At 41.6% G+C, this 22773-nt stretch overlaps 1 protein-coding gene across 4 annotated transcripts in view; it reads right to left on the bottom strand.

Moving 5' to 3' along the window:
- Nucleotides 1–22773, bottom strand: part of LOC141156751 (dimethylaniline monooxygenase [N-oxide-forming] 2-like) — a 126224-nt gene that overhangs the window by 77702 nt on the left and 25749 nt on the right. For all 4 annotated transcript variants that reach the window (XM_073643097.1, XM_073643100.1, XM_073643098.1 and 1 more), the window contains 4 exons: nt 18271–18408; nt 15306–15494; nt 11343–11505; nt 5745–5887 (listed from right to left, as the gene is read on the bottom strand). In XM_073643097.1, the coding sequence (XP_073499198.1) occupies nt 5745–5887; nt 11343–11505; nt 15306–15494; nt 18271–18396 (621 nt within the window). In that variant the 5' untranslated portion in view covers nt 18397–18408. The remainder of the gene's footprint in view (nt 1–5744; nt 5888–11342; nt 11506–15305; nt 15495–18270; nt 18409–22773) is intronic.

Raw genomic sequence — 22773 nt, 5'->3', positions numbered from 1 at the left:
GGGACCCCTCAAAAAAATGATGTGGGGTCCTCCCTATTTTAATAGCTAGCCAAGGCTAGGCAGACAGCTGGGGGCTGATATTAATAGCCCAGGAAGGGTGCCATGAATATTGGCCCCCTCCCAGGCTAGAAACACCAGCCGTCAGCCGCCCCAGAAATGGCGCATCCGTAGGAAATACAGTATCTGCACCGGGCTGTTGCCGCTGAGACTGCAGCTGCTGCTGCTGGGTAAGTACCAGCTGCTTTAACAGCTCGTCTATTTTGTCCACGGGGTGGAACTGAAAGGTGGCAGGTCGGATTGTGGTCATGTAGCTGATGGAGGGGGTATGCCTCAGTCACTATGCCCGCATTCTCCACCAAACTGTAAGGCCAACATAAACAGCTTTTATTCAGCACCTCACGGGTAAACAGAAAGTCCCCCGGTTCGCAGCCGGGTTAACATGAGTCCATAAACAACGGTTGCCGGGGGCAACGGCTGCGCTGGGCCGCTCAGAGCCTGACAGATGCAGAGCTTTCCCAGGCGGTGGTTCAGCCACACTCAATCCTGCTGAGCTTTCCTGCTATGCTCCTAGCAGGTTCCAACACTGAACACCACTAATCCTTAGTGCAGGGTTTTAAAGGACCTGTGGCAAGATCCACTGGAAAACCCAGGTTGGAGGGAGGAGGCCGCCCCACTGCCTCCTGTTACCTCCTCCAAGAAATTAAGGCCCTGACGGGTTTTACTTAATCTGCCTTAGCCAGGTAGTCTGACCAGGTCATTGCTCACCTTCATTATTGCATTGCAGCCGCAGGTGAGTTTGTGACTGCAATGCACTCCAATGGATTTAATAGATCTCTGTACACATTCTGGGGGATATATACCGTCCTTCGTATACGATCCCCGTCACTGCCTCACAGGGAGATTTAAACTTTTCTATGCCAAAAAAAGCAAAAACTCTCCTATTTTCCCTCATGTCACTTCAAAAAATGTCTAACTGCTCCGGAATAAGTGATGTTGTTGCTGTTAATCTTATAGATGTGTTCTGAGATCCTTTTTTTAAATTTACGACTAGTGCAGCCTATATACACTGCTCAAAAAAATAAAGGGAACACTTAAACAACAGAATATAACTGCAAGTAAATCAAACTTCTGTGAAATCAAACTGTCCACTTAGGAAGCAACACTGATTGATAATCAATTTCACATGTGGTTGTGCAAATGGAATAGACAATAGATGGAAATTATTGGCAATTATCAAGACACCCTCAATAAAGGAGTGGTTCTGCAGGTGGGAACCACATCTCAGTACCAATGCTTTCTGGCTGATGTTTTGGTCACTTTTGAATGTTGGTTGTGCTTTCACACTCGTGGAAGGATGAGATGGACTCTACAACCCACAGAAGTTGCTCAGGTAGTGCAGCTCATCCAGGATGGCACATCAATGAGAGATGTGGCAAGAAGGTTCGCTGTTTCTGTCAGCGTAGTGTTCAGAGGCTGGAGGCGCTACCAGGAGACAGGCCAGTACACCAGGAGACGTGGAGGAGGCCGTAGGAGGGCAACAACCCAGCAGCAGGACCGGTACCTCCACCTTTGTGCAAGGAGGAGCAGGAGGAGCACTGCCAGAGCCCTGCAAAATGACCTCCAGCAGGCCACAAATGTGCATGTGTCTGCACAAATGGTTAGAAACCGACTCCATGAGGGTGGTATGAGGGCCCAACGTCCACAGATGGAGGTTGTGCTCACAGCCCAACACCGTGCAGGACGCTTGGCATTTGCCACAGAACACCAGGATTGGCAAAGTCGCCATTGGCACCCTGTGCTCTTCACAGATGAAAGCAGGTTCACACTAAGCACATGTGACAGACGTGACAGAGTCTGGAGATGCCGTGGAGAGCGATCTGCTGCCTGCAACATCCTTCAGCATGACCGGTTTGGCAGTGGGTCAGTAATGGTGTGGGGTGGCATTTCTTTGGAGGGCCGCACAGCCCTCCATGTGCTCGCCAGTGGTAGCCGGACTGCCATTAGGTACCCAGATGAGATCCTCAGACCCCTTGTGAGGCCACACACAATACTGAGCCTCATTTTGACTTGTTTTTCCACTTTAATTTTGGGGGTGACTCCAAATCCAGGCCTCCATTGGTTAGTAAATTTGATTTCCATTGATGATTTTTGTGTGATTTTGTTGTCAGCACATTCAACTTTGTACAGAACGTAGTACTCAATGAGAATATTTCATTCATTCAGATCTAGGATGTGTTATTTGAGTGTTCCCTTTATTTTTTTGAGCAGTGTATTTGATTCCACAGATAGTACACTCAATGCAGTAAATGACATAACATGTTTCACAATTAATAAATGAATTAATATTATACTGGTCATTTATTTTTAAAGTTTTTTTTTGGCATATTGACAGATGTTACATTTCTTAGAAAAACATTTGTGAAATCCCTTGGTCATAAGCTAAGTTGCATTATCAGTGCATTTTTCATATAAACTTGGTGAAAGTAAATTGCCAATAGATTTTCCTCTTCTGGCAACACATCTATAGGTGCATCTCACTAAATTAGAATATCATCAAAAAGTTAATTTATTTCAGTTCTTCAATACAAAAAGTGAAACTCATATTATATAGATTGATTGCAAACAGAGTGATCTATTTCAAGTGTTTATTTCTGTTAATGTTGATGATTATGGCTTACAGCCAATGAAAGCACAAAAGTCTTAATCTCAGTAAATTAGAATACTTTATAACAACAGCTTGAAAAATGATTTTAAAAGCTGAAATGTTGGCCTACTGAAATGTATGTTCAGAAAATGCCCTCAATACTTGGTCGGGGCTCCTTTTGCATCAATTACTGCATCAATGCAGCGTGGCATAGAGGCGATCAGCCTGTGGCACTGCTGAGGTGTTATGGAAGCCCAGGTTGCTTTGATAGCAGCCTTCAGCTCGTCTGCATTGTTGGGTCTGGTATCTCTCATCTTCCTCTTGACAATACCCCATAGAATCTATGGGGTTAAGGTCAGATGAGTTTGCTGGCCAATCAAGCACAGTGATACAGTTGTGTGTAAACCAGGTATTGGTACTTTTGGCAGTGTGGACAGGTGCCAAGTCCTGCTGGAGAATGACATTTCCATCTGCAAGAAGCTTGTCGGCAGAGGAAAGCATGAAGTGCTGTAAAATTTCCTGGTAGACGGCTGCGCTGACTTTGGTCTTGATAAAACACAGTGGACCTACACCAGCAGATGACATGGCTCCCCAAACCATCACTGATTGTGGAAACTTCACACTAGACCTCAAGCAGCTTGGATTGTGGCCTCTCCACTCTTCCTCCAGACTCTGGGACCTTGATTTCCAAAGGAAAATTGGAACTCTGGGACCTTGTGGAGTGTGTCAATGACTGCCTTCTAGACATCTGTCAAGTCAGCAGTCTTCCCTATGATTGTGGAGCCTACTGAAACAGACTAAGGGACCTTTTTAAATGCTTAGGGAGCCTTTACAGGTGTTTTTTGTTAATTATTTTAATTTACTAAGATAATGACTTTTGTGTTTTCATTGGCTGTAAGCCATAATCATCAACATTACCAGAAATAAACACTTGAAACAGATCACTCTGTTTGTAATGACTCTATATAATATATGAGTTTCACTTTTTGTATTGAAGAACTGAACTAATTTAACTTTTTGATGATATTCTAATTTAGTGAGATGCACCTGTATATCCTTTATTTAAAATGTCATGCAATTTATCGTCTTCGTACAAAACTGGAATATATTTCATTATAATATTTTTAATTTTATTGAATTGGGTGCTATAGGGAGTACTAAATGTGATAATTTGGTTAGTATTTTTTGGGTGTCTGTTATTTTTCATTTTGGACTTTATAGATTTCGTAGATAGCATGTCTTTTCTTTCCAGCACTGAAGTTTTTTTGTATGCCCTCTCAATTTTATTTGTATATCCTCTTTCTTTCAACCTAGTTTTTATAATAGACGCTTCCCTCTGGTAGTTTTCAGTGTCAGAGCACAGTCTTTTTGCTCTGACAAATTCCCCATACGGAATGGCTGCAATGGTATGAAAAGGGTGGCAGTTATCTGTACGCAGTGTCATATTCCCACTGACAGGTTTACGATACAGAGAGTATGGAACTTTTTTTGATGTTATAATGCCAGTGAGTGAAATATCCAAAAATTCTATGTTGTTACTAGGAATATTAAATGTAAAACGCAAATTGACATCATGGTGATTGAGATAATGAATTGAAGTCTGGTATGGTCGCCACGCTGAAAGACCATGCAATGAATAATATTGCTAAATAGGGGGAGAATCACGACCCCATAGGAGCTCCTTTGATCTGGAAAAATAATTCCTTATTGAAAATAAAAAATTATGTTTAAGCAAAAAATCTATAGCCATCAGGATAAACTCCTTTAATTCAGTAGAATAAGCGCTATATCAGTTTAGATGAAAATAAATAGCCTGTATTGCAAATATATGTGGGATGCAGGAATATAAACTCTCTGTGTCACAAGATATGAAGCTATAGTTGTCTTTCCATTCAATATTGTCAAATGTTTGTAATACTGTGGTACTATGCCGTAAAAAAACAGGTGTGCGCAATACTAATGGCTAAAGGTGTGGATCGACCCATGTGCTTAGACCTTCACTTTAAAGAGTTAATGCTTGAAATAATTGGGCGGAGGGGGTGGTGGAAATATTTGTTTATGAAGTTTTGGCAAGCCATGAAAAATGACAACTGTAGGATAATCTTTAATAATAAAATGTTTTACTTTTTTGTCAATAACTCCATTATTTTCACCCTCCTCAATAAGATGTAATAATTTATCTTTATAAACATTTGTGGGATCTGTGGGTACTCTCTTATATGTGCTGTTGTCATCTAGAATAGAGTATACCTGATTTTCATATAAAGCCGCATCCATAACAGCAACACAGCTTCATTTGTCAGATTTTATGATTATTAAATTGAAGTTCTTAGTAAGATTTTTAATGGCAATTTTTTCACATTTATTAAGGTTGCTGCGTTGCGGCTCAGACAAGGCAATTCTGGAGGTCAATTTCCTCAAATTGTTTTCAACAAGAGATTGAAAAGTATCTAATACAGGAACCCGCGATTTTGGGGGGTAATAATTGGGATTTGACATTTGTACAACAACATGAGATGAATCAATATTATTTTCATCTGTATTTTACCTCAATAAATTGTCCAAAATGGACACAGCATACTGTTAGTTAAACAAAAAATTGCCATGAGTGTGAACACTGTCCTGTGGAGAAAGAGTGACAATTTCAGCCGGAGCTGCAGGGTAATAAATAGTATGGAAATGTCTCTTTACTGTCAGGGCTCAAACAAACTTGTTCACATCCAACAGCGTCTGAAACATATCAAAATCCTGAGTGGGAACAAAGTTCAATCCCTTAGACAACAAAGCAATCTGTTGCGAGTATGGTGAGAGTGAGTATTATTACATCATCATGGGTTAACACAGGGGTTAATACAATAATATAGAAATCACAACTTGAACCATGTCAGATCATTAGACTTACTCATTCTTCCTGCCTTCAACACATCTTAATTAACCACAGTTCACTATATTCTATCCCATAATGGAAGCCATCATCACATTATTTTGTTTTTGTGTTAGTGGTTTTAATGTGATGGCTGATTAGTGCATATGTACTGGACAGTGGACACACATATTTTATAGATTGTGGTCTTCATATTATTAGCCATTCATCTCATACCTGAGCTGCAGTGCGACTGAGCTCTACAGCGATATCTGTGCCTGAATTGCCCATACCAACAATCACAACTCGTTTTCCTTTAAATGCTTCAGCGTTCTTGTATTCACGACTATGAAAATATTGTCCTTTAAATTTGTTTATTCCTTTAAGAAAATAAAAATAATACATTTTTATTAAATATTTTTTTGCAGAAATCTTGCATTCATTGTATCTTAAAGAAGTATTCAGATCAAAGCCAATACACGGTCACCAGGTAAAGGTGGAGAAGATGGTTGAACATCCTCTCTGAAGACTCCTGTCATTATATCCAATGTGACCTGTTTATTATTATTGCTTCATCCTCATGTATGCTGCAGTTTCTGTTAGACAGTGGTTAACAGGTAAACAGGGTTAACTGTAGGGCCAGCCCATAGTTGGGGAGAAGTAAATGAGCATTAGTGGTTAGTTGTGTTTTTTTATAGTTAGTTAGAGTAGAGCTACAGAGAAAAAAAGATACCCTCAGTCAGTTCTTTCCATAATTGGGTGTGTGAAGAGCAGACCTGCAAGGTAGCATGCTTTCAGCATTCAAATAACAATGGTGGCGATCTCTCCTCATAATAAGCAAGTTGGGGCACGTATTGAAAGTGAATTTTAAGCAAGTAACAGTGTTAGCAAGACCTGGAGGTCTTTGTGAAGAGAAATGGGATAAACGAAGCTTTTGCATGTCCGTAAGGTTTGTTAGCTAGGAGAGCTCCCTTATGTAGTCACAGTACAGTGGTCACAGCAAAAAAACATCACACTATTTGGCCTTGTACTGGGAAGATAGAGGCCCTCAGAGTAACCTGTTATTTATTTGCAATGTTCTACACAAGTAATATGCCTCCGTTCACAACTATCAAGTGTGAATCTGTCATACTGTACAGATGAAAAAATTAACCATTATTACTGTTATCCATTGTACATATAGTGGGGAAAATAAGTATTTGAGTCACTGCCAATTTTGCAAGTTTTCCCACCTACAAGAAATGGAGAGGTCTGTAATTTTTACCGTACGTACACTTCAACTGTGAGAGACAGAATCTAAAAATAAAAAACAGAAAATCACATTGTATGATTTTAAAATAATTAAATGCATTTTCTTTCATGAAATAAATATTTGATCACCTACCAACCAGCAAGAATTCTGGTTCTCACAGACCTGTTAGTTTTTCTTTAAGAAGTTCCCTTTCTCTGCACTCATTAACTGTATTAATTACACCTGTTTAAACTCATTACCTGTATAAAAGACACCTCTCCACACACTCAATCAATCACACTCCAACATCTCCACCATGGCCAAGACCAATAGCTGTCTAAGGACACCAAGGACAAAATTGTTGACCTGCATAAGGCTAGGATGGGCTACAGGACAATAAGCAAGCAGCTTGGTGAGAAGTCAACAGCTGTTGTCACAATTATTACAAAATGGAAGAAACACAAGATGACTGTCAATCTTCCTTGGACTGGGGCTCCATGCAATATATTGCTTTGTGGTGAAGAGAGCTGGTACCACAGTCTCAAACGCTACCATTAGTAACACACTACACTGTCATAGATTAAAAACCTGCAGGGCCAGCAAGGTCCCCCTGCTCACAACAGCACATGTTCATGCCCATTTGAAGTTCGCCAATAACCATTTGGATGATCCAGTGGAGGCATGGTAGTAGGTCATGTGGCCAGATGAGACCAAAATAGAACATTTTGGTATCAACTCCACTCGTCATGTTTGGAGGAAGGAAAGGGATGAGTACAACCCCTAGAACACTATCCCAACCGTGAAGCTTGGTGGGGGAATATCATACTTTGGGGGTGCTTGTCTGCAAAGGGGACAGGATGACTTCACCGTATTGAAGGGAAGATGGATGGGGTCATGTATTGGAAGATTTTGGCCAACAATCTCCTTCCCTCAGTAAGAGTATTGAAGATCGGTTGTGGCTGAGTCTTCCAGCATATCAATGACCCGAAATACACAGCCAGGGCAACTAAGGAGTGTCTCCATAAGAAGCATTTCAAGGTCCTAGAGTGGGCTAGACAGTCTCCAGACCTGAACCCAACAGAAAATCTTTGGAGGGATCTGAAACTCAATGTTGCCCAGCGACAGCCCTGAAACCTGAAAGATCTGGAGAAGATCTGTATGGAGGAGTTGGCCAAAATCCCAGATGCAGTGTGTGCAAACTTGATCAAGAACTACAGGAAACATCTGACCTCTGTAATGGCAAACAAAGTTTCTGTATCAAATATTAAGTTCTGTTTTTCTATTCTATCAAATATTTATTTCATGCAATAAAATGCTGATTAATTATGTAAAAATCCTACAATGTTATTTTCTGGATTTTTTTTTGATTCTGTCACTCACAGTTGATGTGTACCTGCGATAAAAAATTACAGCCCTCTTCATTCTTTGTTGGTAACAAAACTTCCAAAATCGGCAGTGTATCAAATACTTAACTTCCCCACTGTATGTTCCAGACTTAGTAATCAAAAGTTTATTTCAGTCAGTTCATCTGAAAGGGAAAACGTCCTAGAATTTGAATGAATAAACTGATAGCCTCCAAGGAAGAGGGAGGCATCAACTTCCCATGCATTAGAAATTACAACCAAGCTTGCCTTTTTCGATATATAATAGATTGGCTTCATAAAAGACATACATATTCGGACTACTCGCTAGATTCTGACTATGCATCCACCTACATCTTAACAGCTCTCCTCCACTCACGTTTTACCTCGCTACACTTAGTAATCAAGAAATCCGTGATCTTTAGAGACACTATCTCTACATGGAAAGCAGTCAGGAAAAAATATGGCCTTTCATTCAGAATCTCAAAACACCTTCCGTTGTGGCACAACCCAGAATTTCCCCAAGGTAGTGAAAATAAATTCTTTATAAAATGGCAACAAGCTGGTGTTGTGAACATATCTCACCCTCTTCACCCAATTGAACAGAGATGGCTAACCTGTGCAGAAACTTTAGGAAAATATGAACTACCCCCACAGCACTATTTCCAATATGAACAGATCAAACACTCCGTCATGGCTAACTTAAGAGATGTTACCTTTGAAACTTCCCGAAATGAACTGGATAATATCCTGTCATCTCCAATGGGTACCCCCTCAATATCTACACCTATATTCATCAATGAAACCTAACCTTGTGGAAACACACCCAGATACCTTTTTTAAGTACTGGAAACAACAATTTGATGATGTAGATATCCCCGAGAAGATTAGAACGGGTTGGAGGATATTCAGGAAACATATTATAAATGAGTCGTGGCGAGAAACTCAGTTCAAAATCATGCATGGTGCGATATACGCCTTTAATCTACCAAAAAAAAGACCCACTTTCTAAAGGTCTCGAGTGACATGATACTGCTCGGTAACACCATTAACAAGGCGGCCACCATCTGCATCTGATCTGCGCAACAGTGAATGACTCACCGGTGGTGAACTGTCCTAGGGTTTAGTGTAGCTTTCTTTAGTTACGATGCTGAAGCAGCGTGGCCCAATTAGTGAAAAGCCAGATAGGAGACTAGCCTGTGTATGTGAAACTTGATGCGTACTTGTTGTATTGAGCTTTCATTGTCATAGCTGGAGCATAGCTCTGTGACTTGCTTCAGCTTTTTCTTCCTGTATTCATGTTATTGATATTGTCATTGTAAATACTGTTATTCTCACTTCCCGGCATATAATCCCTTTGTACATAATAAAGCTGGAGTTTTGTTCCAACCTTATCGTCTGCTGTGCCGTACTTGAATCCTGCCTTGCGGTGTTCTTTGTACACCGCTGCACTGAAAATAGAGAGGAATCCTGACAGTCTGTACATTGCACATTGTCATTATTTGTCATCCTACAGTAACATTGATTGATGCCAGGGGTGTACATAGAAATCTTGAGGCCCCATAGAATAATCCAAATTGAGCCAGTCCTCACCACAAAATAAATATTCTGCAGTGTAGGCAGGGTAAAAGCACATAGGCTTAGTCACAAAAGAGCATACCTCCCAAATTTTAAACACAGGGACAAAGAGATGTACACTACTATACACCCAATTCATAGCCCTATACAGTATGATGTCCCCAAACATTCCCCCTATTTACAGTATAATACTCCATAGTGAATTCCCCCTCACAATTTCCCCCACTGCCACCTCTCATGCATAGAATGACAAAGTCACCGCAAGGTTTCAAAGTATTGTGCCCCCACACTGACCCCTCATAAAATAATATCTGCACAGCAACCCCCCACAATATGATGCTCCCTTAATTCCCACCAGACACAGTGTGAAGCCCCCACAGTACATTCTTGTTACAGAGTATGCTGCTCCAACACTGACCCCCACACAGTTTAATACTCCCAGTGACCCACCTAACAGAATGATGTCCCCACTGTGCATTTCCTCCACACAGGAAATGCGATCAGAGTACATCAATCCACAGAATGTTGGCCTCCGAAGCCCCCCATAATTCCTTTCCAATGTCAAATGCCCTCACAGTTCCCCCATACACAATAGATTCCCCCATAACCTACCTACTGTATGATCATCAGATCCAACAGTCCCTAACACAATATAATTGCCACACAGCTCCCCCCACAGAATTATGCCCCAACAACTCACTTATAGTTCCCCACAAATGCAGTATGAAGCCCCCAAAGTACACCCCCAACACACTATGATGCCTCACAATGACGCCCAACAGTATAAGGCCTGCACCCACCCACAGTATGATGACTCTATAACCCACCTACACAGTATAATCATCCACAGCCCCCCATATAGTAAGATTTCACTGCAGCCCCCCCACAGTATGATGGTCCTACAGTATGCTGGCTTCCACAGATCCCCAAACCGTATGATACACCCCAAATATTATGATGGGGTCCCACAGTCCACCTACAGTATGATGGTCAAATAGCACCCAGTAGTATAGAGGTCCCACATGATAGTCCCACAGCCCCCACACTATATGATGTCCCCACAGCCCTCCACACACAGTATGGCCCCCCATGCACAGTATGATGCCCCCATAGTATGATGGTACTCACAGCTCCCCTCACAGATTGATGCCCTCGCAGTATCCTTATCCTTTAAAATGAATGGAAAGAAAAAAATACTATTTATTTTGCCACCTTCTTCTTGGTAGCTGCTGTAATCTGTATATTGTGTGAACTGAGGTGCAATTTAGTGACGTCATTGTACCTGCTGCATAGAAACTCAGAACTCAGACACACAAGCAGAATGGTGGAACAGCCTGCTGGCAGCTCCCTGTTCCATCATTGTGATTAATGGTATCCTGAGGCTGAAGATACCATTGAAATTTAAATGCCCAGTGGAAGGGAGGCACTGGAGAGGGGGGGGGGACATGAGGCTTTGGACGATATACTCCCGGTGACTGCAAAAACTGCTTTTGAGCTTGGAAAACTCCTCCTTTTTAGATTGGCAGCTATTTTCTATATTACATCTGCATCTAAAGCAAAAAATAATGAAACTTTTTAAATAGTTTGGATTTAAAAATATCATACTTTTTTTTGGTTACAACACCAAATAACCACTTTGTCGTTTGATTTTGCATGTACACTTACCAGGAAAAGCTTCCAGTGGATAATACGGCTCTGAATGGTGGCCACTGCAAACCATTACAGCATCAAATGCATTTGTCTCTTGCTTGCCATTTTTCTCTGTAGTAACTTCCCACTGTCCAGTGCTGGGATAACTGGGATGCTTCTTTACACTGAGCACAACCGTCTAAAGGAAAATCATTGAATGTTTTTATGAACACAGTCATGCAATCACAAAGTAAAGAATACATGCTGTGAATACTATTCCTAGATAATGGGTTATTAATTCACCCACTTTGTCATTTAACTTATATAGTAAAATGAAGACTGTCTCTTTTTAACCCTTTTTCCACCACCATATTGTGTTTTCACCGAGGCTTTCGGTGAGACTTCTGACATACCTCCCCACTTTAAATGGCAGTGCTTCAGATGAAGATTGTAGTGCTATGGGCTGCATAGTCTCGATGCCATGCTGTTAGTAAACACTTTGAACATTAGGCTCCAGTTAAGGACCAAAAAAGTTGCTGTCCAATCATTTAACCCCTTAGATGCTGCAGTCGTAGTTAGCGTGATATTTAAGTAATTTCTCAGATTTAGGTAGCTCCCTCTGTCGACGCAATAATCCTTGCAACACAATTACTGAAGGGGGTTAAAACATTGCTAAATTTTTTTAAAGGAGTTAACTGGGCATGTGACAAAAGTCTGTAGTCACTCCATGCTCCAACTCTCATCTCCTGTCTCTCAATTCACTTTTATTGAAAAAAGTTGAATGCATCTAGCTGGCACATAACTGCAAGTATGCAAATCACTAACACTGTGAATACCGGGGAATCGTAACAGTGTGTGCACTACATGCTGTGACAATTTGGCAGTCTGCAGTCGCATAAAGTGACTGCAGACTTTTGTTCCAAGCCTGGACAACCCCCTGAAGTGTTTTGCAGAAAATTTACTGAAAAGCATATACACTGCTCAAAAAAATAAAGGGAATACTCAAATAACACATCCTAGATCTGAATGAATGAAATATTCTCATTGAATACTTTGTTCTGTACAAAGTTCAATGTGCTGACAACAAAATCACACAAAAATCATCAATGGAAATCAAAATTATTAACTAATGGAGGCCAGGTCACCCCCAAAATTAAAGTGGAAAAACACACTACAGGCTGATCCATCTTTGATGTAATGTCCTTAAAACAAGTCAAAATGAGGCTCAGTATTGTGTGTGGCCTCCACGTGCCTGTATAACCTCCCTACAATGCCTGGGCATGCTCCTGATGACATTGCGGATGGTCTCCTGTGCTATCTCCTCCCAGTCCTGGACTAAAGCATCCGCCAACTCCTGGACAGTCTGTGGTGCAACGTGACGTTGGTGGATGGAGCAACACATGATGTCCCAGATGTGCTCAATTGGATTCAGGTCTGAGGAACGGGAGGGCCAGTCAATAGCTTCAATGCCTTCATCTTGCAAGAACTGCTGACACACTCCAGCCACATGAGGTCTGTCATTGTCCTGCATTAGGAGGAAACCAGGGCCAACCGCACCAGCATATGATTTCACAAGAGGTCTGAGGATCTCATCTCGGTACCTAATGGCAGTCAGGCTACCTCTGGCGAGCACATGGAGGGCTGTGCGGCTCTCCAAAGAAATGCCACCCCACACCATTACTGACCCACTGCCAATCCGCTCATGCTGAAGGATGTTGCAGGCAGCAGATCGCTCTCCACGGCGTCTCCAGACTCTGTCACGTCTGTCACATGTGCTTAGTGTGAACTTGCTTTCATCTGTGAAGAGCACAGGGCGCCAGTGGCGACTTTGCCAATCCTGGTGTTCTGTTGCAAATGCCAAGCGTCCTGCACAGTGTTGGGCTGTGTGCACAACCTCCATCTGTGGATGTCGGGCCCTCATACCACCCTCATGGAGTTGGTTTCTAACCGTTTGTGCAGACACATGCACATGCCTGCTGGAGGTCATTTTGCAGAGCTCTGGCAGTGCTCCTCCTGTTTCTCCTTGCACAAAGGAGGAGGTAACGGTCCTGCTGCTGGGTTGTTGCCCTCCTATGGCTCCCTCCACATCTCCTGGTATCTGCTCCATGCTCTGGACACTGTGCTGACAGACACAGCTACCCTTCTTGCCACAGCTTGTACTGATGTGCCATCCTGGATGAACTGCACTACCTGAGCAACTTCTGTGGGTTGTACTACAGACACCGCCTCATGCTACTGTACCTCTAGGGGCGAGAGCAATGGCAAAATGAAAAAGTGACCAAAACAGCAGCCAAAAAGGATGAGAACAGAGAAATGGTCTGTGGTCACCACCTGCAGAACTACTTCTTTATAGGGGGTATCTTGCTAATTGCCTATCATTTCTACCAGTTGTCTGTTCCATTTGCACAGCAGCAGAAGAAATTGATCCACAATCAGTGTTGCTTCATAACTGGACAGGTAGATTTCACAGAAGTGTTATTGACTTGGAGTTACATTGTGTTGTTTAAGTGTTCCCTTTATTTTTTTGAACATTGTATATTTTAACAAATTTGCCTAGCAGACATAAATTGGAGTGAAAATTTGTGCCATGTTTAGGCTTTCTTCTTTGTTATCACTTTTAACCTCTTCATGACCGGGCCATTTTCCGTTTTTGCATCTTCTTTTTTTGCTCCCTTTTTTCCCAGAGCCATAATTTTTTCATTTTTGCGTTAATATGGCCAAGTGAGGGCTTATTTTTTGTGTGACGAGTTGTAATTTTGAATGACACCACTGCTTTTAGCATATATTGTACTGGAAAAGAGGAAAATAAATTCAAAGTGCAGTGAAATTGCAAAAAAAGAGTAATTCCATAGTTTTTTTTTTACGATGTTCACTAAATGCTAAAACTGACCTGCCATTATGATTCTCCAGATCATTACGAGTTCGTAAATACCAAATACGTATAGGTTCTGTTTTATTTAAGTGGTTAAAAAAAATCTAAAGTTTGTTAAAAAAAATGGCGCCATTTTCCGAGACCCGTAGCGTCTCCATTTTTTGGGATCTGGAGCCAGGTGAGGGCTTATTTTTTGTGTGCCAAGCTGACCTTTTTATTGATACCATTTTGGGATAGATATGATGTTTTGATCGCCTGTTATTGCATTTTATTGCAATGTAGCAGTGACCAAAAAAAACATAATTCTGGCGTTTTTCTTTTTTTTTTTGTTATGCTATTTACCAATCGGATTAATTCTTTTTTTATATTGATAGATCGTGCGATTCTGAACATGGCGATACCAAACATGTATATTTGATTTTTTTTATTGTTTTATTTTGAATGGGACGACGGGGGTGATTTAAACTTTTATATATTTTTTCTTTTTTAATATTTTTAAAAACATTTTTTTTTACATTTTGCATGCTTCAATAGTCTCAATAGGAGACTAGAAGCTGCAATTGTCTGATTGCCTGTGTAACACACAGGAGATGATCAGATCGCCTGTGTGTAGCAGATTTGCTCACTTGCTATGAGCGCCGACGGCTAACTAGTAAACTAGTTAACAGCCAAGGATGGATCGCGATTCCACCCGCGGCTGTTAGGGGCACATGACAGCTGTACAGATCAGCTCTCATTTGCCCGGAAAGGTGCGGGCTCAGCGCCGGAACTCGCACCAAAGGTAGGGAGCCGACGTGTGTCGTACTATTACGCCACACGTCGGATAGGGGTTAAAATTTGGTGAGTGATATGAAAAGTTTAAAATAGTTGCATAATTTTACTCCAGTCATTTTTTTATTTTGAAAGTTTATGAGAAAAACTACCGTAAACTGATCCGTAATTGGCAAATGTAGGGGAAAATACTTGCACATTATGGCATGCAATGAAGAATGGAAATGAGCTAGAAAATCAAAACCATGTGGAGGTACAATTTTGCTCCTTAGGCTATGAACATTATATAACAGATCTGAACTGCAAAAATATGTGATAAAATCATGTGTAAACATTACATATTTGTTACTTTTTACCTTAAACTGAATGTATTTCATTAGACCAAACTTCTCTGCATATTTCTTGTAATACTCCAACATCTTGGAGTTGTGAAGAAAGTTTGGGAAACTTTCTGGGAAAGGAAAGTCACTATAACACATCATTTCTTTACTAGTGTTACTGACAACAGATTCATAGATGCTGGCTCTGCCATTCTCCACCTCTGGCTGAAAATAAATGACAAAGAACATGTAATTAGGTGTAGTATTTATGAGTTATGATATTGTTCATATTAAAGAAGAACTTCAGTAATGCACTACATTTTACTCCCAATCATCTAAAAGATTCCTTACTCTAATTAATGTAAGAGTTTATTTTCTTAGATACTAGAGACTTCGGCATCTAAGCAGCTAAACAAAGGGAGCCCCTGAGTATTAACTTATTGATACCTACACACATTGTCAGACTGGGGTGCCAATCCAGGGCCCCACTTTTCAGCTACATGCAAATGTGACATTATCCTCAATCACAAATGTATATAACAATGAACCAGGTAGATTGGTAAATGAATAAGATTCTGCCTTTGTCTGTACGTAGTGATTCAAGTATATAGTGCCAAGTACTGCTCATATAAGAGGGTGGTGGCCCACCAGAGGATTCTCCTGTTCTCCTATGGGCCAGTCCAAGCCTGCCTACACAATAGGGTGCTGATGGGTTGACATGCTGGCCAAGGGCCTAATGAATGTCCCCTGTGTGTACCATTTTAATATTTGGAGATAACACTGATCATGGCAATTGAGCATCCTGGATGCCTAGATTAGTAGCAGCCAATTCATGTAAGCAGTTTGACAGAGGAGAACCCACCAAACAGCTTGACCATGGGGCCCCGACTACCTATCATGGCAAGCAAAGGACACACACAGGGCTTTATAGAAGCACACTGTCAAGACAATGCACCGCACAAATATTACAGAAGTAGAGAAGTAATGCAATGTATTGTAATAGCAAACTGAACGATCGGAGGATCAAATTCCATAGTGTAACTGAAGAAAAACCTTTAAAACCAGTTTAGAAAATTAAAATCCTGGCAGATAGTACTAACACTCCAGACAGAACCCAATTCCCCATACACTTCAATGATGCTCAGCAATAACTCAAAAAGAAGTCCATGAATACTTGTAAGTAGTGGAGTAACCATAGAAACATCTGACTAAAAGATCTAAAAACTCTGAATCAGCAAATTTTGCGAAAACCAAAATTTGTGTCAGTCTCAAAACTTTTGACCATGACTATACTACAATGACAGCCACAGGGGATTTCAGCATGCCCCCGGCTGCCATACTAACCCATCGATGCCCTGCAGTTGCATCCTTGTTGGCCGATGGAAGTCGGTGCTTGATCATTGGGGGGTCCTAATCAGTGATAGATAGCTATCTCTGTATTTCCATTTACTTAGAAAAAGTTAGGATTGGAATTTTAATTAATAAAATAGAAGCTATACTGACTCTCTTTCCCACATTTAACAATCTAATCATCTTCCCCTGTTCTGTAACATGTTAAACATAGAGTATATAGTATTTTCAAGGTGACAAAACTCCTTTAATGATCCCATAATTATCACACATTTTAGATATATCATTAAACATCACCGTGAATTTATAAGAATTTATAACAGTTATAGATACTTGCAGTTAACCTTACCCTTATAGAAAAATTAAAGATCATCTCAATAAATATAAAATACTTTGCCTTCCCATAAAATAAGCAACTGACTCATTCACACAATGACTGCGGTTTTCTTACTGTGCATTTAATTATGCAACCCAACAACACTGTGCTAATGTCTCATGTACTGCATGCGAGTTACACATTATTATAATGATCCATGTACTGGTTTATATATATACTGTACATACTCATGCAGAATAGTTTCAATCCTCTTATAACCATGTGTTTTGATCAGCCGGATATTACACCCCTAACCAACGGTATCAGTATAAAGCCGCTTTAATGCTTGCTACCTTGCTAGTAGAATCTCGTTGGTCCTTTTTGAGAAATCTATTCTTTTAGCTTTATGCTAAAGTGCATCGGGACGGGCACTAAACTCCTCAGCTCTGCTGTACTTTGCTGTCCAATGCCAGCCTCTGGTCGTTGATTGACAGGTCACTCTTGCCTCAGTGACCGGTTTCCCCTGAGCAGGCACCTTCATTGTCTGGGTTCATTTCATCAGAAGGGATGACGCCTGAAGAGGGAGTTCCAGATGACAATGCAAGATCAATGTACCACCGCTCTCATCAGGAGTTCAATGCCCAAGTGCCATCATTGCAATGAACCCAGACCATGATGCCACCTGCACAGTGAGTTTCTAATGACGTTGCGGGAGCCGGTACATTAATTTCAGAACATCATCAGGAGCTCACTGCGCAGATGCTGCCACTTTCAATTAAACAAACCCAGGCAATGTTGGTGCTTGCACAGGAGAGACAGGTCACTAAGAGAAAAGGGACCTTTTAATCAACGACCAATAGCTGATGGTGGGCAGAGAAGTACAGCAGAGCCGAGGAGTGAGGTCCCTGCCCTTCTTCAGCTGAGCATAAAATTTCAAGAATAGATTTCTCAAAATGCTCCAACAAAATTATACTAACAAAATATGAATGTAACACAGCATTACACTTATACCTTTAGTAAGGGCTAAAATATCCTGCTGACAGGTCCTTTTGAAGGAATAGACACCACGTCCTGGTGGGCATTGGAACCAGTTGCCACTTGTATTGTACTTGCATGAAACTAGTTCATTAGGTTCTCAATAGAACTGTCAGGCCTTGAATTTTTTTAAACACTTCTACAAGGTAAAACAACCATATAACAATATATTCCCTCAGCTCTGCCCATACTAGGAAACCGGTACTATTAAATGCACGAGATAGTTAGAGGGGTGCAGATTGTTCACTATATAAAGTACTTTACTGCAAATTAAAACATTATTGTAAAACCACTACTTACTGTGAACCTCCAGAGTCCACCGATGTCTTCACTCATTTCATAGCACGTTGGCTCCAGACCTTCATCCAGGCAGCATTTAATGGATGTCAGTCCACTGTTCCCTGCACCAATCACTGCTATTCTCATGTTGCTTTATATCTAGGAATTATGAATGTACCATGAATTATTTTCACTTCACATCTATATGCAGTTATATACAGTACAGTGGTGCTTGGAAGATTGTGAACATTTCAAAATGTTCCATATTTTTTCTTAAATTTAACCTAACACTACATCTGATTTTCACATAAGTCCTAAAAGTTGATAAAGAGAACCAAATCAAACAAATGAGTCAAGATTATTAGACTTTGTGATACATGCACGCTGCTAGGTTCAGATAGGGCGAGACAGGTTTCATGGAATCCTGGGGGAACCATTACTCAGGGCGACCATAGGCTTCAGCTTCTCTCAGGCACACGATAGATTCAGTTGACTAGACACATCTTACAAGAGTCTTTTTCAACAGTTTAACAGTGGAATTTAATCTGAAGCACGGCCAGTGCAATCCAGGGATATTACAGCAACAATCTTCATTACAGTACAGTCTCATAAAGCAGGCACAGTAGCGTCAGTCTCTTCAGTAGCATAATTCAGCACAGATTAGATCTCTTGGCAGCACACTTCTATGCATAAATAGCAGGTTTTTCGTTCAAAAGGACTCACTAGTACACAGCATTCTTTATCCTGCATGGAGATGGAGGGGGGGAGGGTTTGTGAGGGAGATGACCCCTATGACACAATTCCTTACAGTCCTTATCTTTCTGCCGAATAATACTCCACACTGTTAGCTCAGGGAGTCTATCTGATGTTATGTTCTGCTACCAGCTAAGGAAAGAGAGGAGATCTGTCCCTACGATAGAACTCAGCTTGATCCCTACGATGTAACAGGGGACCTGATCCTGCGATCAGACCTGCTAAAGTCCTCAGCTAGTCTGTACGGAGACCTATAGATGTGGGGAAGGAATCCCTACAAGTACTAGGGACTGGAAGCAAAATGGACACCTCCTAACAGAAATAGTAGCAGACAGACGAACAAACAAAATATATAGAACACAGAGGTCCGAAGACCAAGCAAACTAACAGAGTTAGATACTGAGCACCGGCTAGCTAAAGAGTAGTAATACAATGAAGTCCAGCAAAGCCAGAAGGGCGGAGCAGGACTAAATAGGCCAACAAGGTCATGTGACCAGCAATAGAAAAAACCTAAGAGCAAGGTTCTAACAGTACCCCCCCTTCTAAGAGGATCCTCCGGATCCCCTAGGACCAGGCTTATCAGGAAATCTCCTGTGAAACGCTCTGATAAGTCTGGACGCGGAAACATCATCCGACCTCACCCATGAGTTATCCTCGGGTCCGAAACCTTTCCAGGCCACAAGATACTGCAAACTACCTCTATACCGTCTAGAATTAAGGATGCGAGAAATTTCATATTCCCCGTCCTCCACCACCGGAGGAACAGAGGCAGAGGCGTCACAATCCGACACAACAGCTTTTTTCAACAAAGAGACATGAAACACCGGATTAATTCTCCAGGAGGTAGGAACCTCCAACCTAACAGCAGATTGGTTGACAACCTGAAGCACCTTAAAGGGCCCTACAAACTTGGGACCCAATTTCTTAGAAGGAATCCTCAACCGCAGATTCCTAGAGGACAACCAAACCATGTCACCAACAGAGAACAAAACCTCCTGTCGTTTCCTATCAAAGTAGTCTTTAGATTTTCTGTTAGCCTCCTGAAGATTACCACGCACATCCGTCCAAACTCTCTCCAAATCGCCGGAAAAATTCTCCTCCTCAGGCACGGCAGATACCAACTTGGAGAACGACCCAAACGACAGATGTCTCCCAGAACAACAAAAAAAAGGCAAACAACCAGCAGAAGAAGATGTATGATTGTTCAGAGCAAATTCAGCAAGTGGCAGAAACTCAGACCACCCCTCTTGATTGTCTGCCACAAAACAACGCAAGAACTGCTCAACATCCTGGTTTTTCCTTTCTGTCTGGCCATTAGATTCAGGATGATATCCGGATGAGAACGACAAATGAACTCCCAACCTGTCACAAAAGGCACGCCAAAAACGAGCCACGAACTGAGGTCCCCTATCAGAAACAATGTCAGTAGGAACGCCATGAAGTCTGACAATTTCCTTGACAAAGGCCTTAGCGAGAGTCTTAGCGCAGGGCAGTTTGACGAAGGGAACCAAGTGACACATCTTGCTAAAATGGTCCACGACCACCCAGATGACAGTAAAACCCTCAGAGGGGGGAAGGTCAGTTATAAAGTCCATAGCCAAATGTGTCCAAGGAGCACTAGGAACCTCCAGAGGGCAAAGAAACCCCGCAGCAGGAGCATGTGAGGACTTAGATCTAGCACATATAGTACATTGACGCACCCACTTAATGACTTCCTTCTGCCACCCAGGCCACCAAAAACTGCGACCAACCAGTCTCTTCGTCTCAGAGATTCCGGGATGACCTGCCAACCGAGATTCGTGACACTCAACAAACAAATCTCTCCTAAAGGTCCCAGGCACAAACAACCTCCCATGGGGAGTGTTAGATGGGGCATTCTCCTGTGCTTTAAGAATCTCATCTTCCAAAACGGAGTCCAAAGCAGCTATCACAACACCTTCCTGTAAAATGTTCTCCTCCTTCTCAGCACCGACCATGGGAGAAAAACTGCGAGACAAGGCATCCACCTTAACATTCTTAGTACCTGGGATGTAAGTAACGGAAAAATTAAACCGCGAGAAAAACAGTGCCCACCTAGCCTGACGGGCATTCAGGCGCTTGGCAGCATCAAGATATATCAGATTTTTATGATCCGTAAAAACCTGAACGGGAAATTCAGCACCTTCCAAGAGGTGGCGCCAGTGTTCAAATGCGAGTTTAATAGCCAATAATTCCCGATTACCAATATTGTAATTCAGTTCAGTCTCCGAAAATTTTTTTGAAAAAAAGGCACAGGGATGTACTCCATCCCCGTTATCCTGAGACAATACTGCGCCAACCCCCACAGAGGAAGCATCAACCTCAACCAAAAACGGCTTAGTCACATCAGGCTGCATAAGGATGGGAGCAGAGGTGAACCTCTCCTTGAGATACACAAAAGCTTCAATGGCCTCAGAAGTCCACTGAACCGCATCAGCACCTTTCCTGGTGAGATCGGTCAGAGGTTTGACAATAATAGAAAAATTTTTAATGAATTTTCTATAATAATTGGCGAAACCCAAAAACCTCTGTATCGACTTCAAACCAATAGGCCTAGGCCATTCCTGCACAGCTTGAACTTTCACCGGATCCATCTCAAAACCTTCGCTGGAGATAATGTAGCCCAAAAAACTAATTCTCTGTACAGCGAACTCACATTTCTCCAGCTTAGCAAAAAGTGAATTGTCCATTAATAACTGTAATACCTCACGTATGCTCCGCCAATGAGACTCCAGATCCGGCGAATAAATCAAAATGTCATCCAAATACACAACCACATTTTTGCCGATCAAAGGTCTAAGGATGTCATTAATAAGATTCTGAAAAAATGCAGGAGCATTAGTAAGACCAAAAGGCATAACCAAATTCTCAAAATGACCCACAGGAGTGTTAAAAGCAGTCTTCCATTCATCACCCTCCTTCATGCGCAACAGATTGTATGCCCCCCGAAGGTCAATTTTGGCCCCCACTAACTGGTTAAACAGATCAGGAATCAATGGCAGTGGGTAAGGATTGCGTACAGTAATTTTGTTAATCTCACGAAAATCCAGACAAGGACGTAAACCGCCGTCCTTTTTTTTTACAAAAAAAAATCCAACCGCCACAGGAGACTTAGAGGGCCTAATGTGACCGGCGGCCAAACTTGTCTGTATGTATTCCTACAAAGCCTTTCTCTCAGGAATAGTAAGATTAAATAAACGACTCTTAGGAAGAGTCGCTCCAGAGACAAATTCAATAGTACAATCATAGTCTCTATGGGGAGGCAAAACCTGCGATTCCTTCTCAGAAAAAACTCTCCAAAAATCCTGAATAGGAACAGGCAATTCCCCCCTATCCACAGCTGCAATACGCCCGTTACAACACTTGTCATAACATTTATGGCTCCAGGATTTAATTTCATTGGTAGACCAATCCAGTACAGGATTGTGCAATTTTAACCAGGGCAATCCCAACACCACCGGAGAAGGCAAGTTATTCAAAACTACCAAATCCAAATTCTCATGGTGAACACCATTAATAGTGAGGGGAAATTCACAGACCTTGAGAGTAACATTCTTCAAAGGGGAGCCATCCACAGAAACCACAGCAATGGGGGATGACAAAGGTTCGGGTTTTAAATTGAGTTTTTTCAAGAATCCCCCATCAATTACATTCAGAGTAGACCCACAATCGACAAACACCCGAAATTCCATTAATTTTTCCTGAGCAATAGTGGAGGCAGCTAAAAATACACCCTTGGAATTTAAACAGGCA

This window comes from Phyllobates terribilis, unplaced genomic scaffold, assembly GCF_046119375.1.
Source record: "Phyllobates terribilis strain yellow unplaced genomic scaffold, ASM4611937v1 Scaffold_8__6_contigs__length_399053987, whole genome shotgun sequence".
Lineage (NCBI taxonomy): Eukaryota > Metazoa > Chordata > Amphibia > Anura > Dendrobatidae > Phyllobates > Phyllobates terribilis.
The sequence above is the reverse complement of the archived record's forward strand: the minus strand, read 5'-3'. Positions and strand labels throughout refer to the sequence as shown.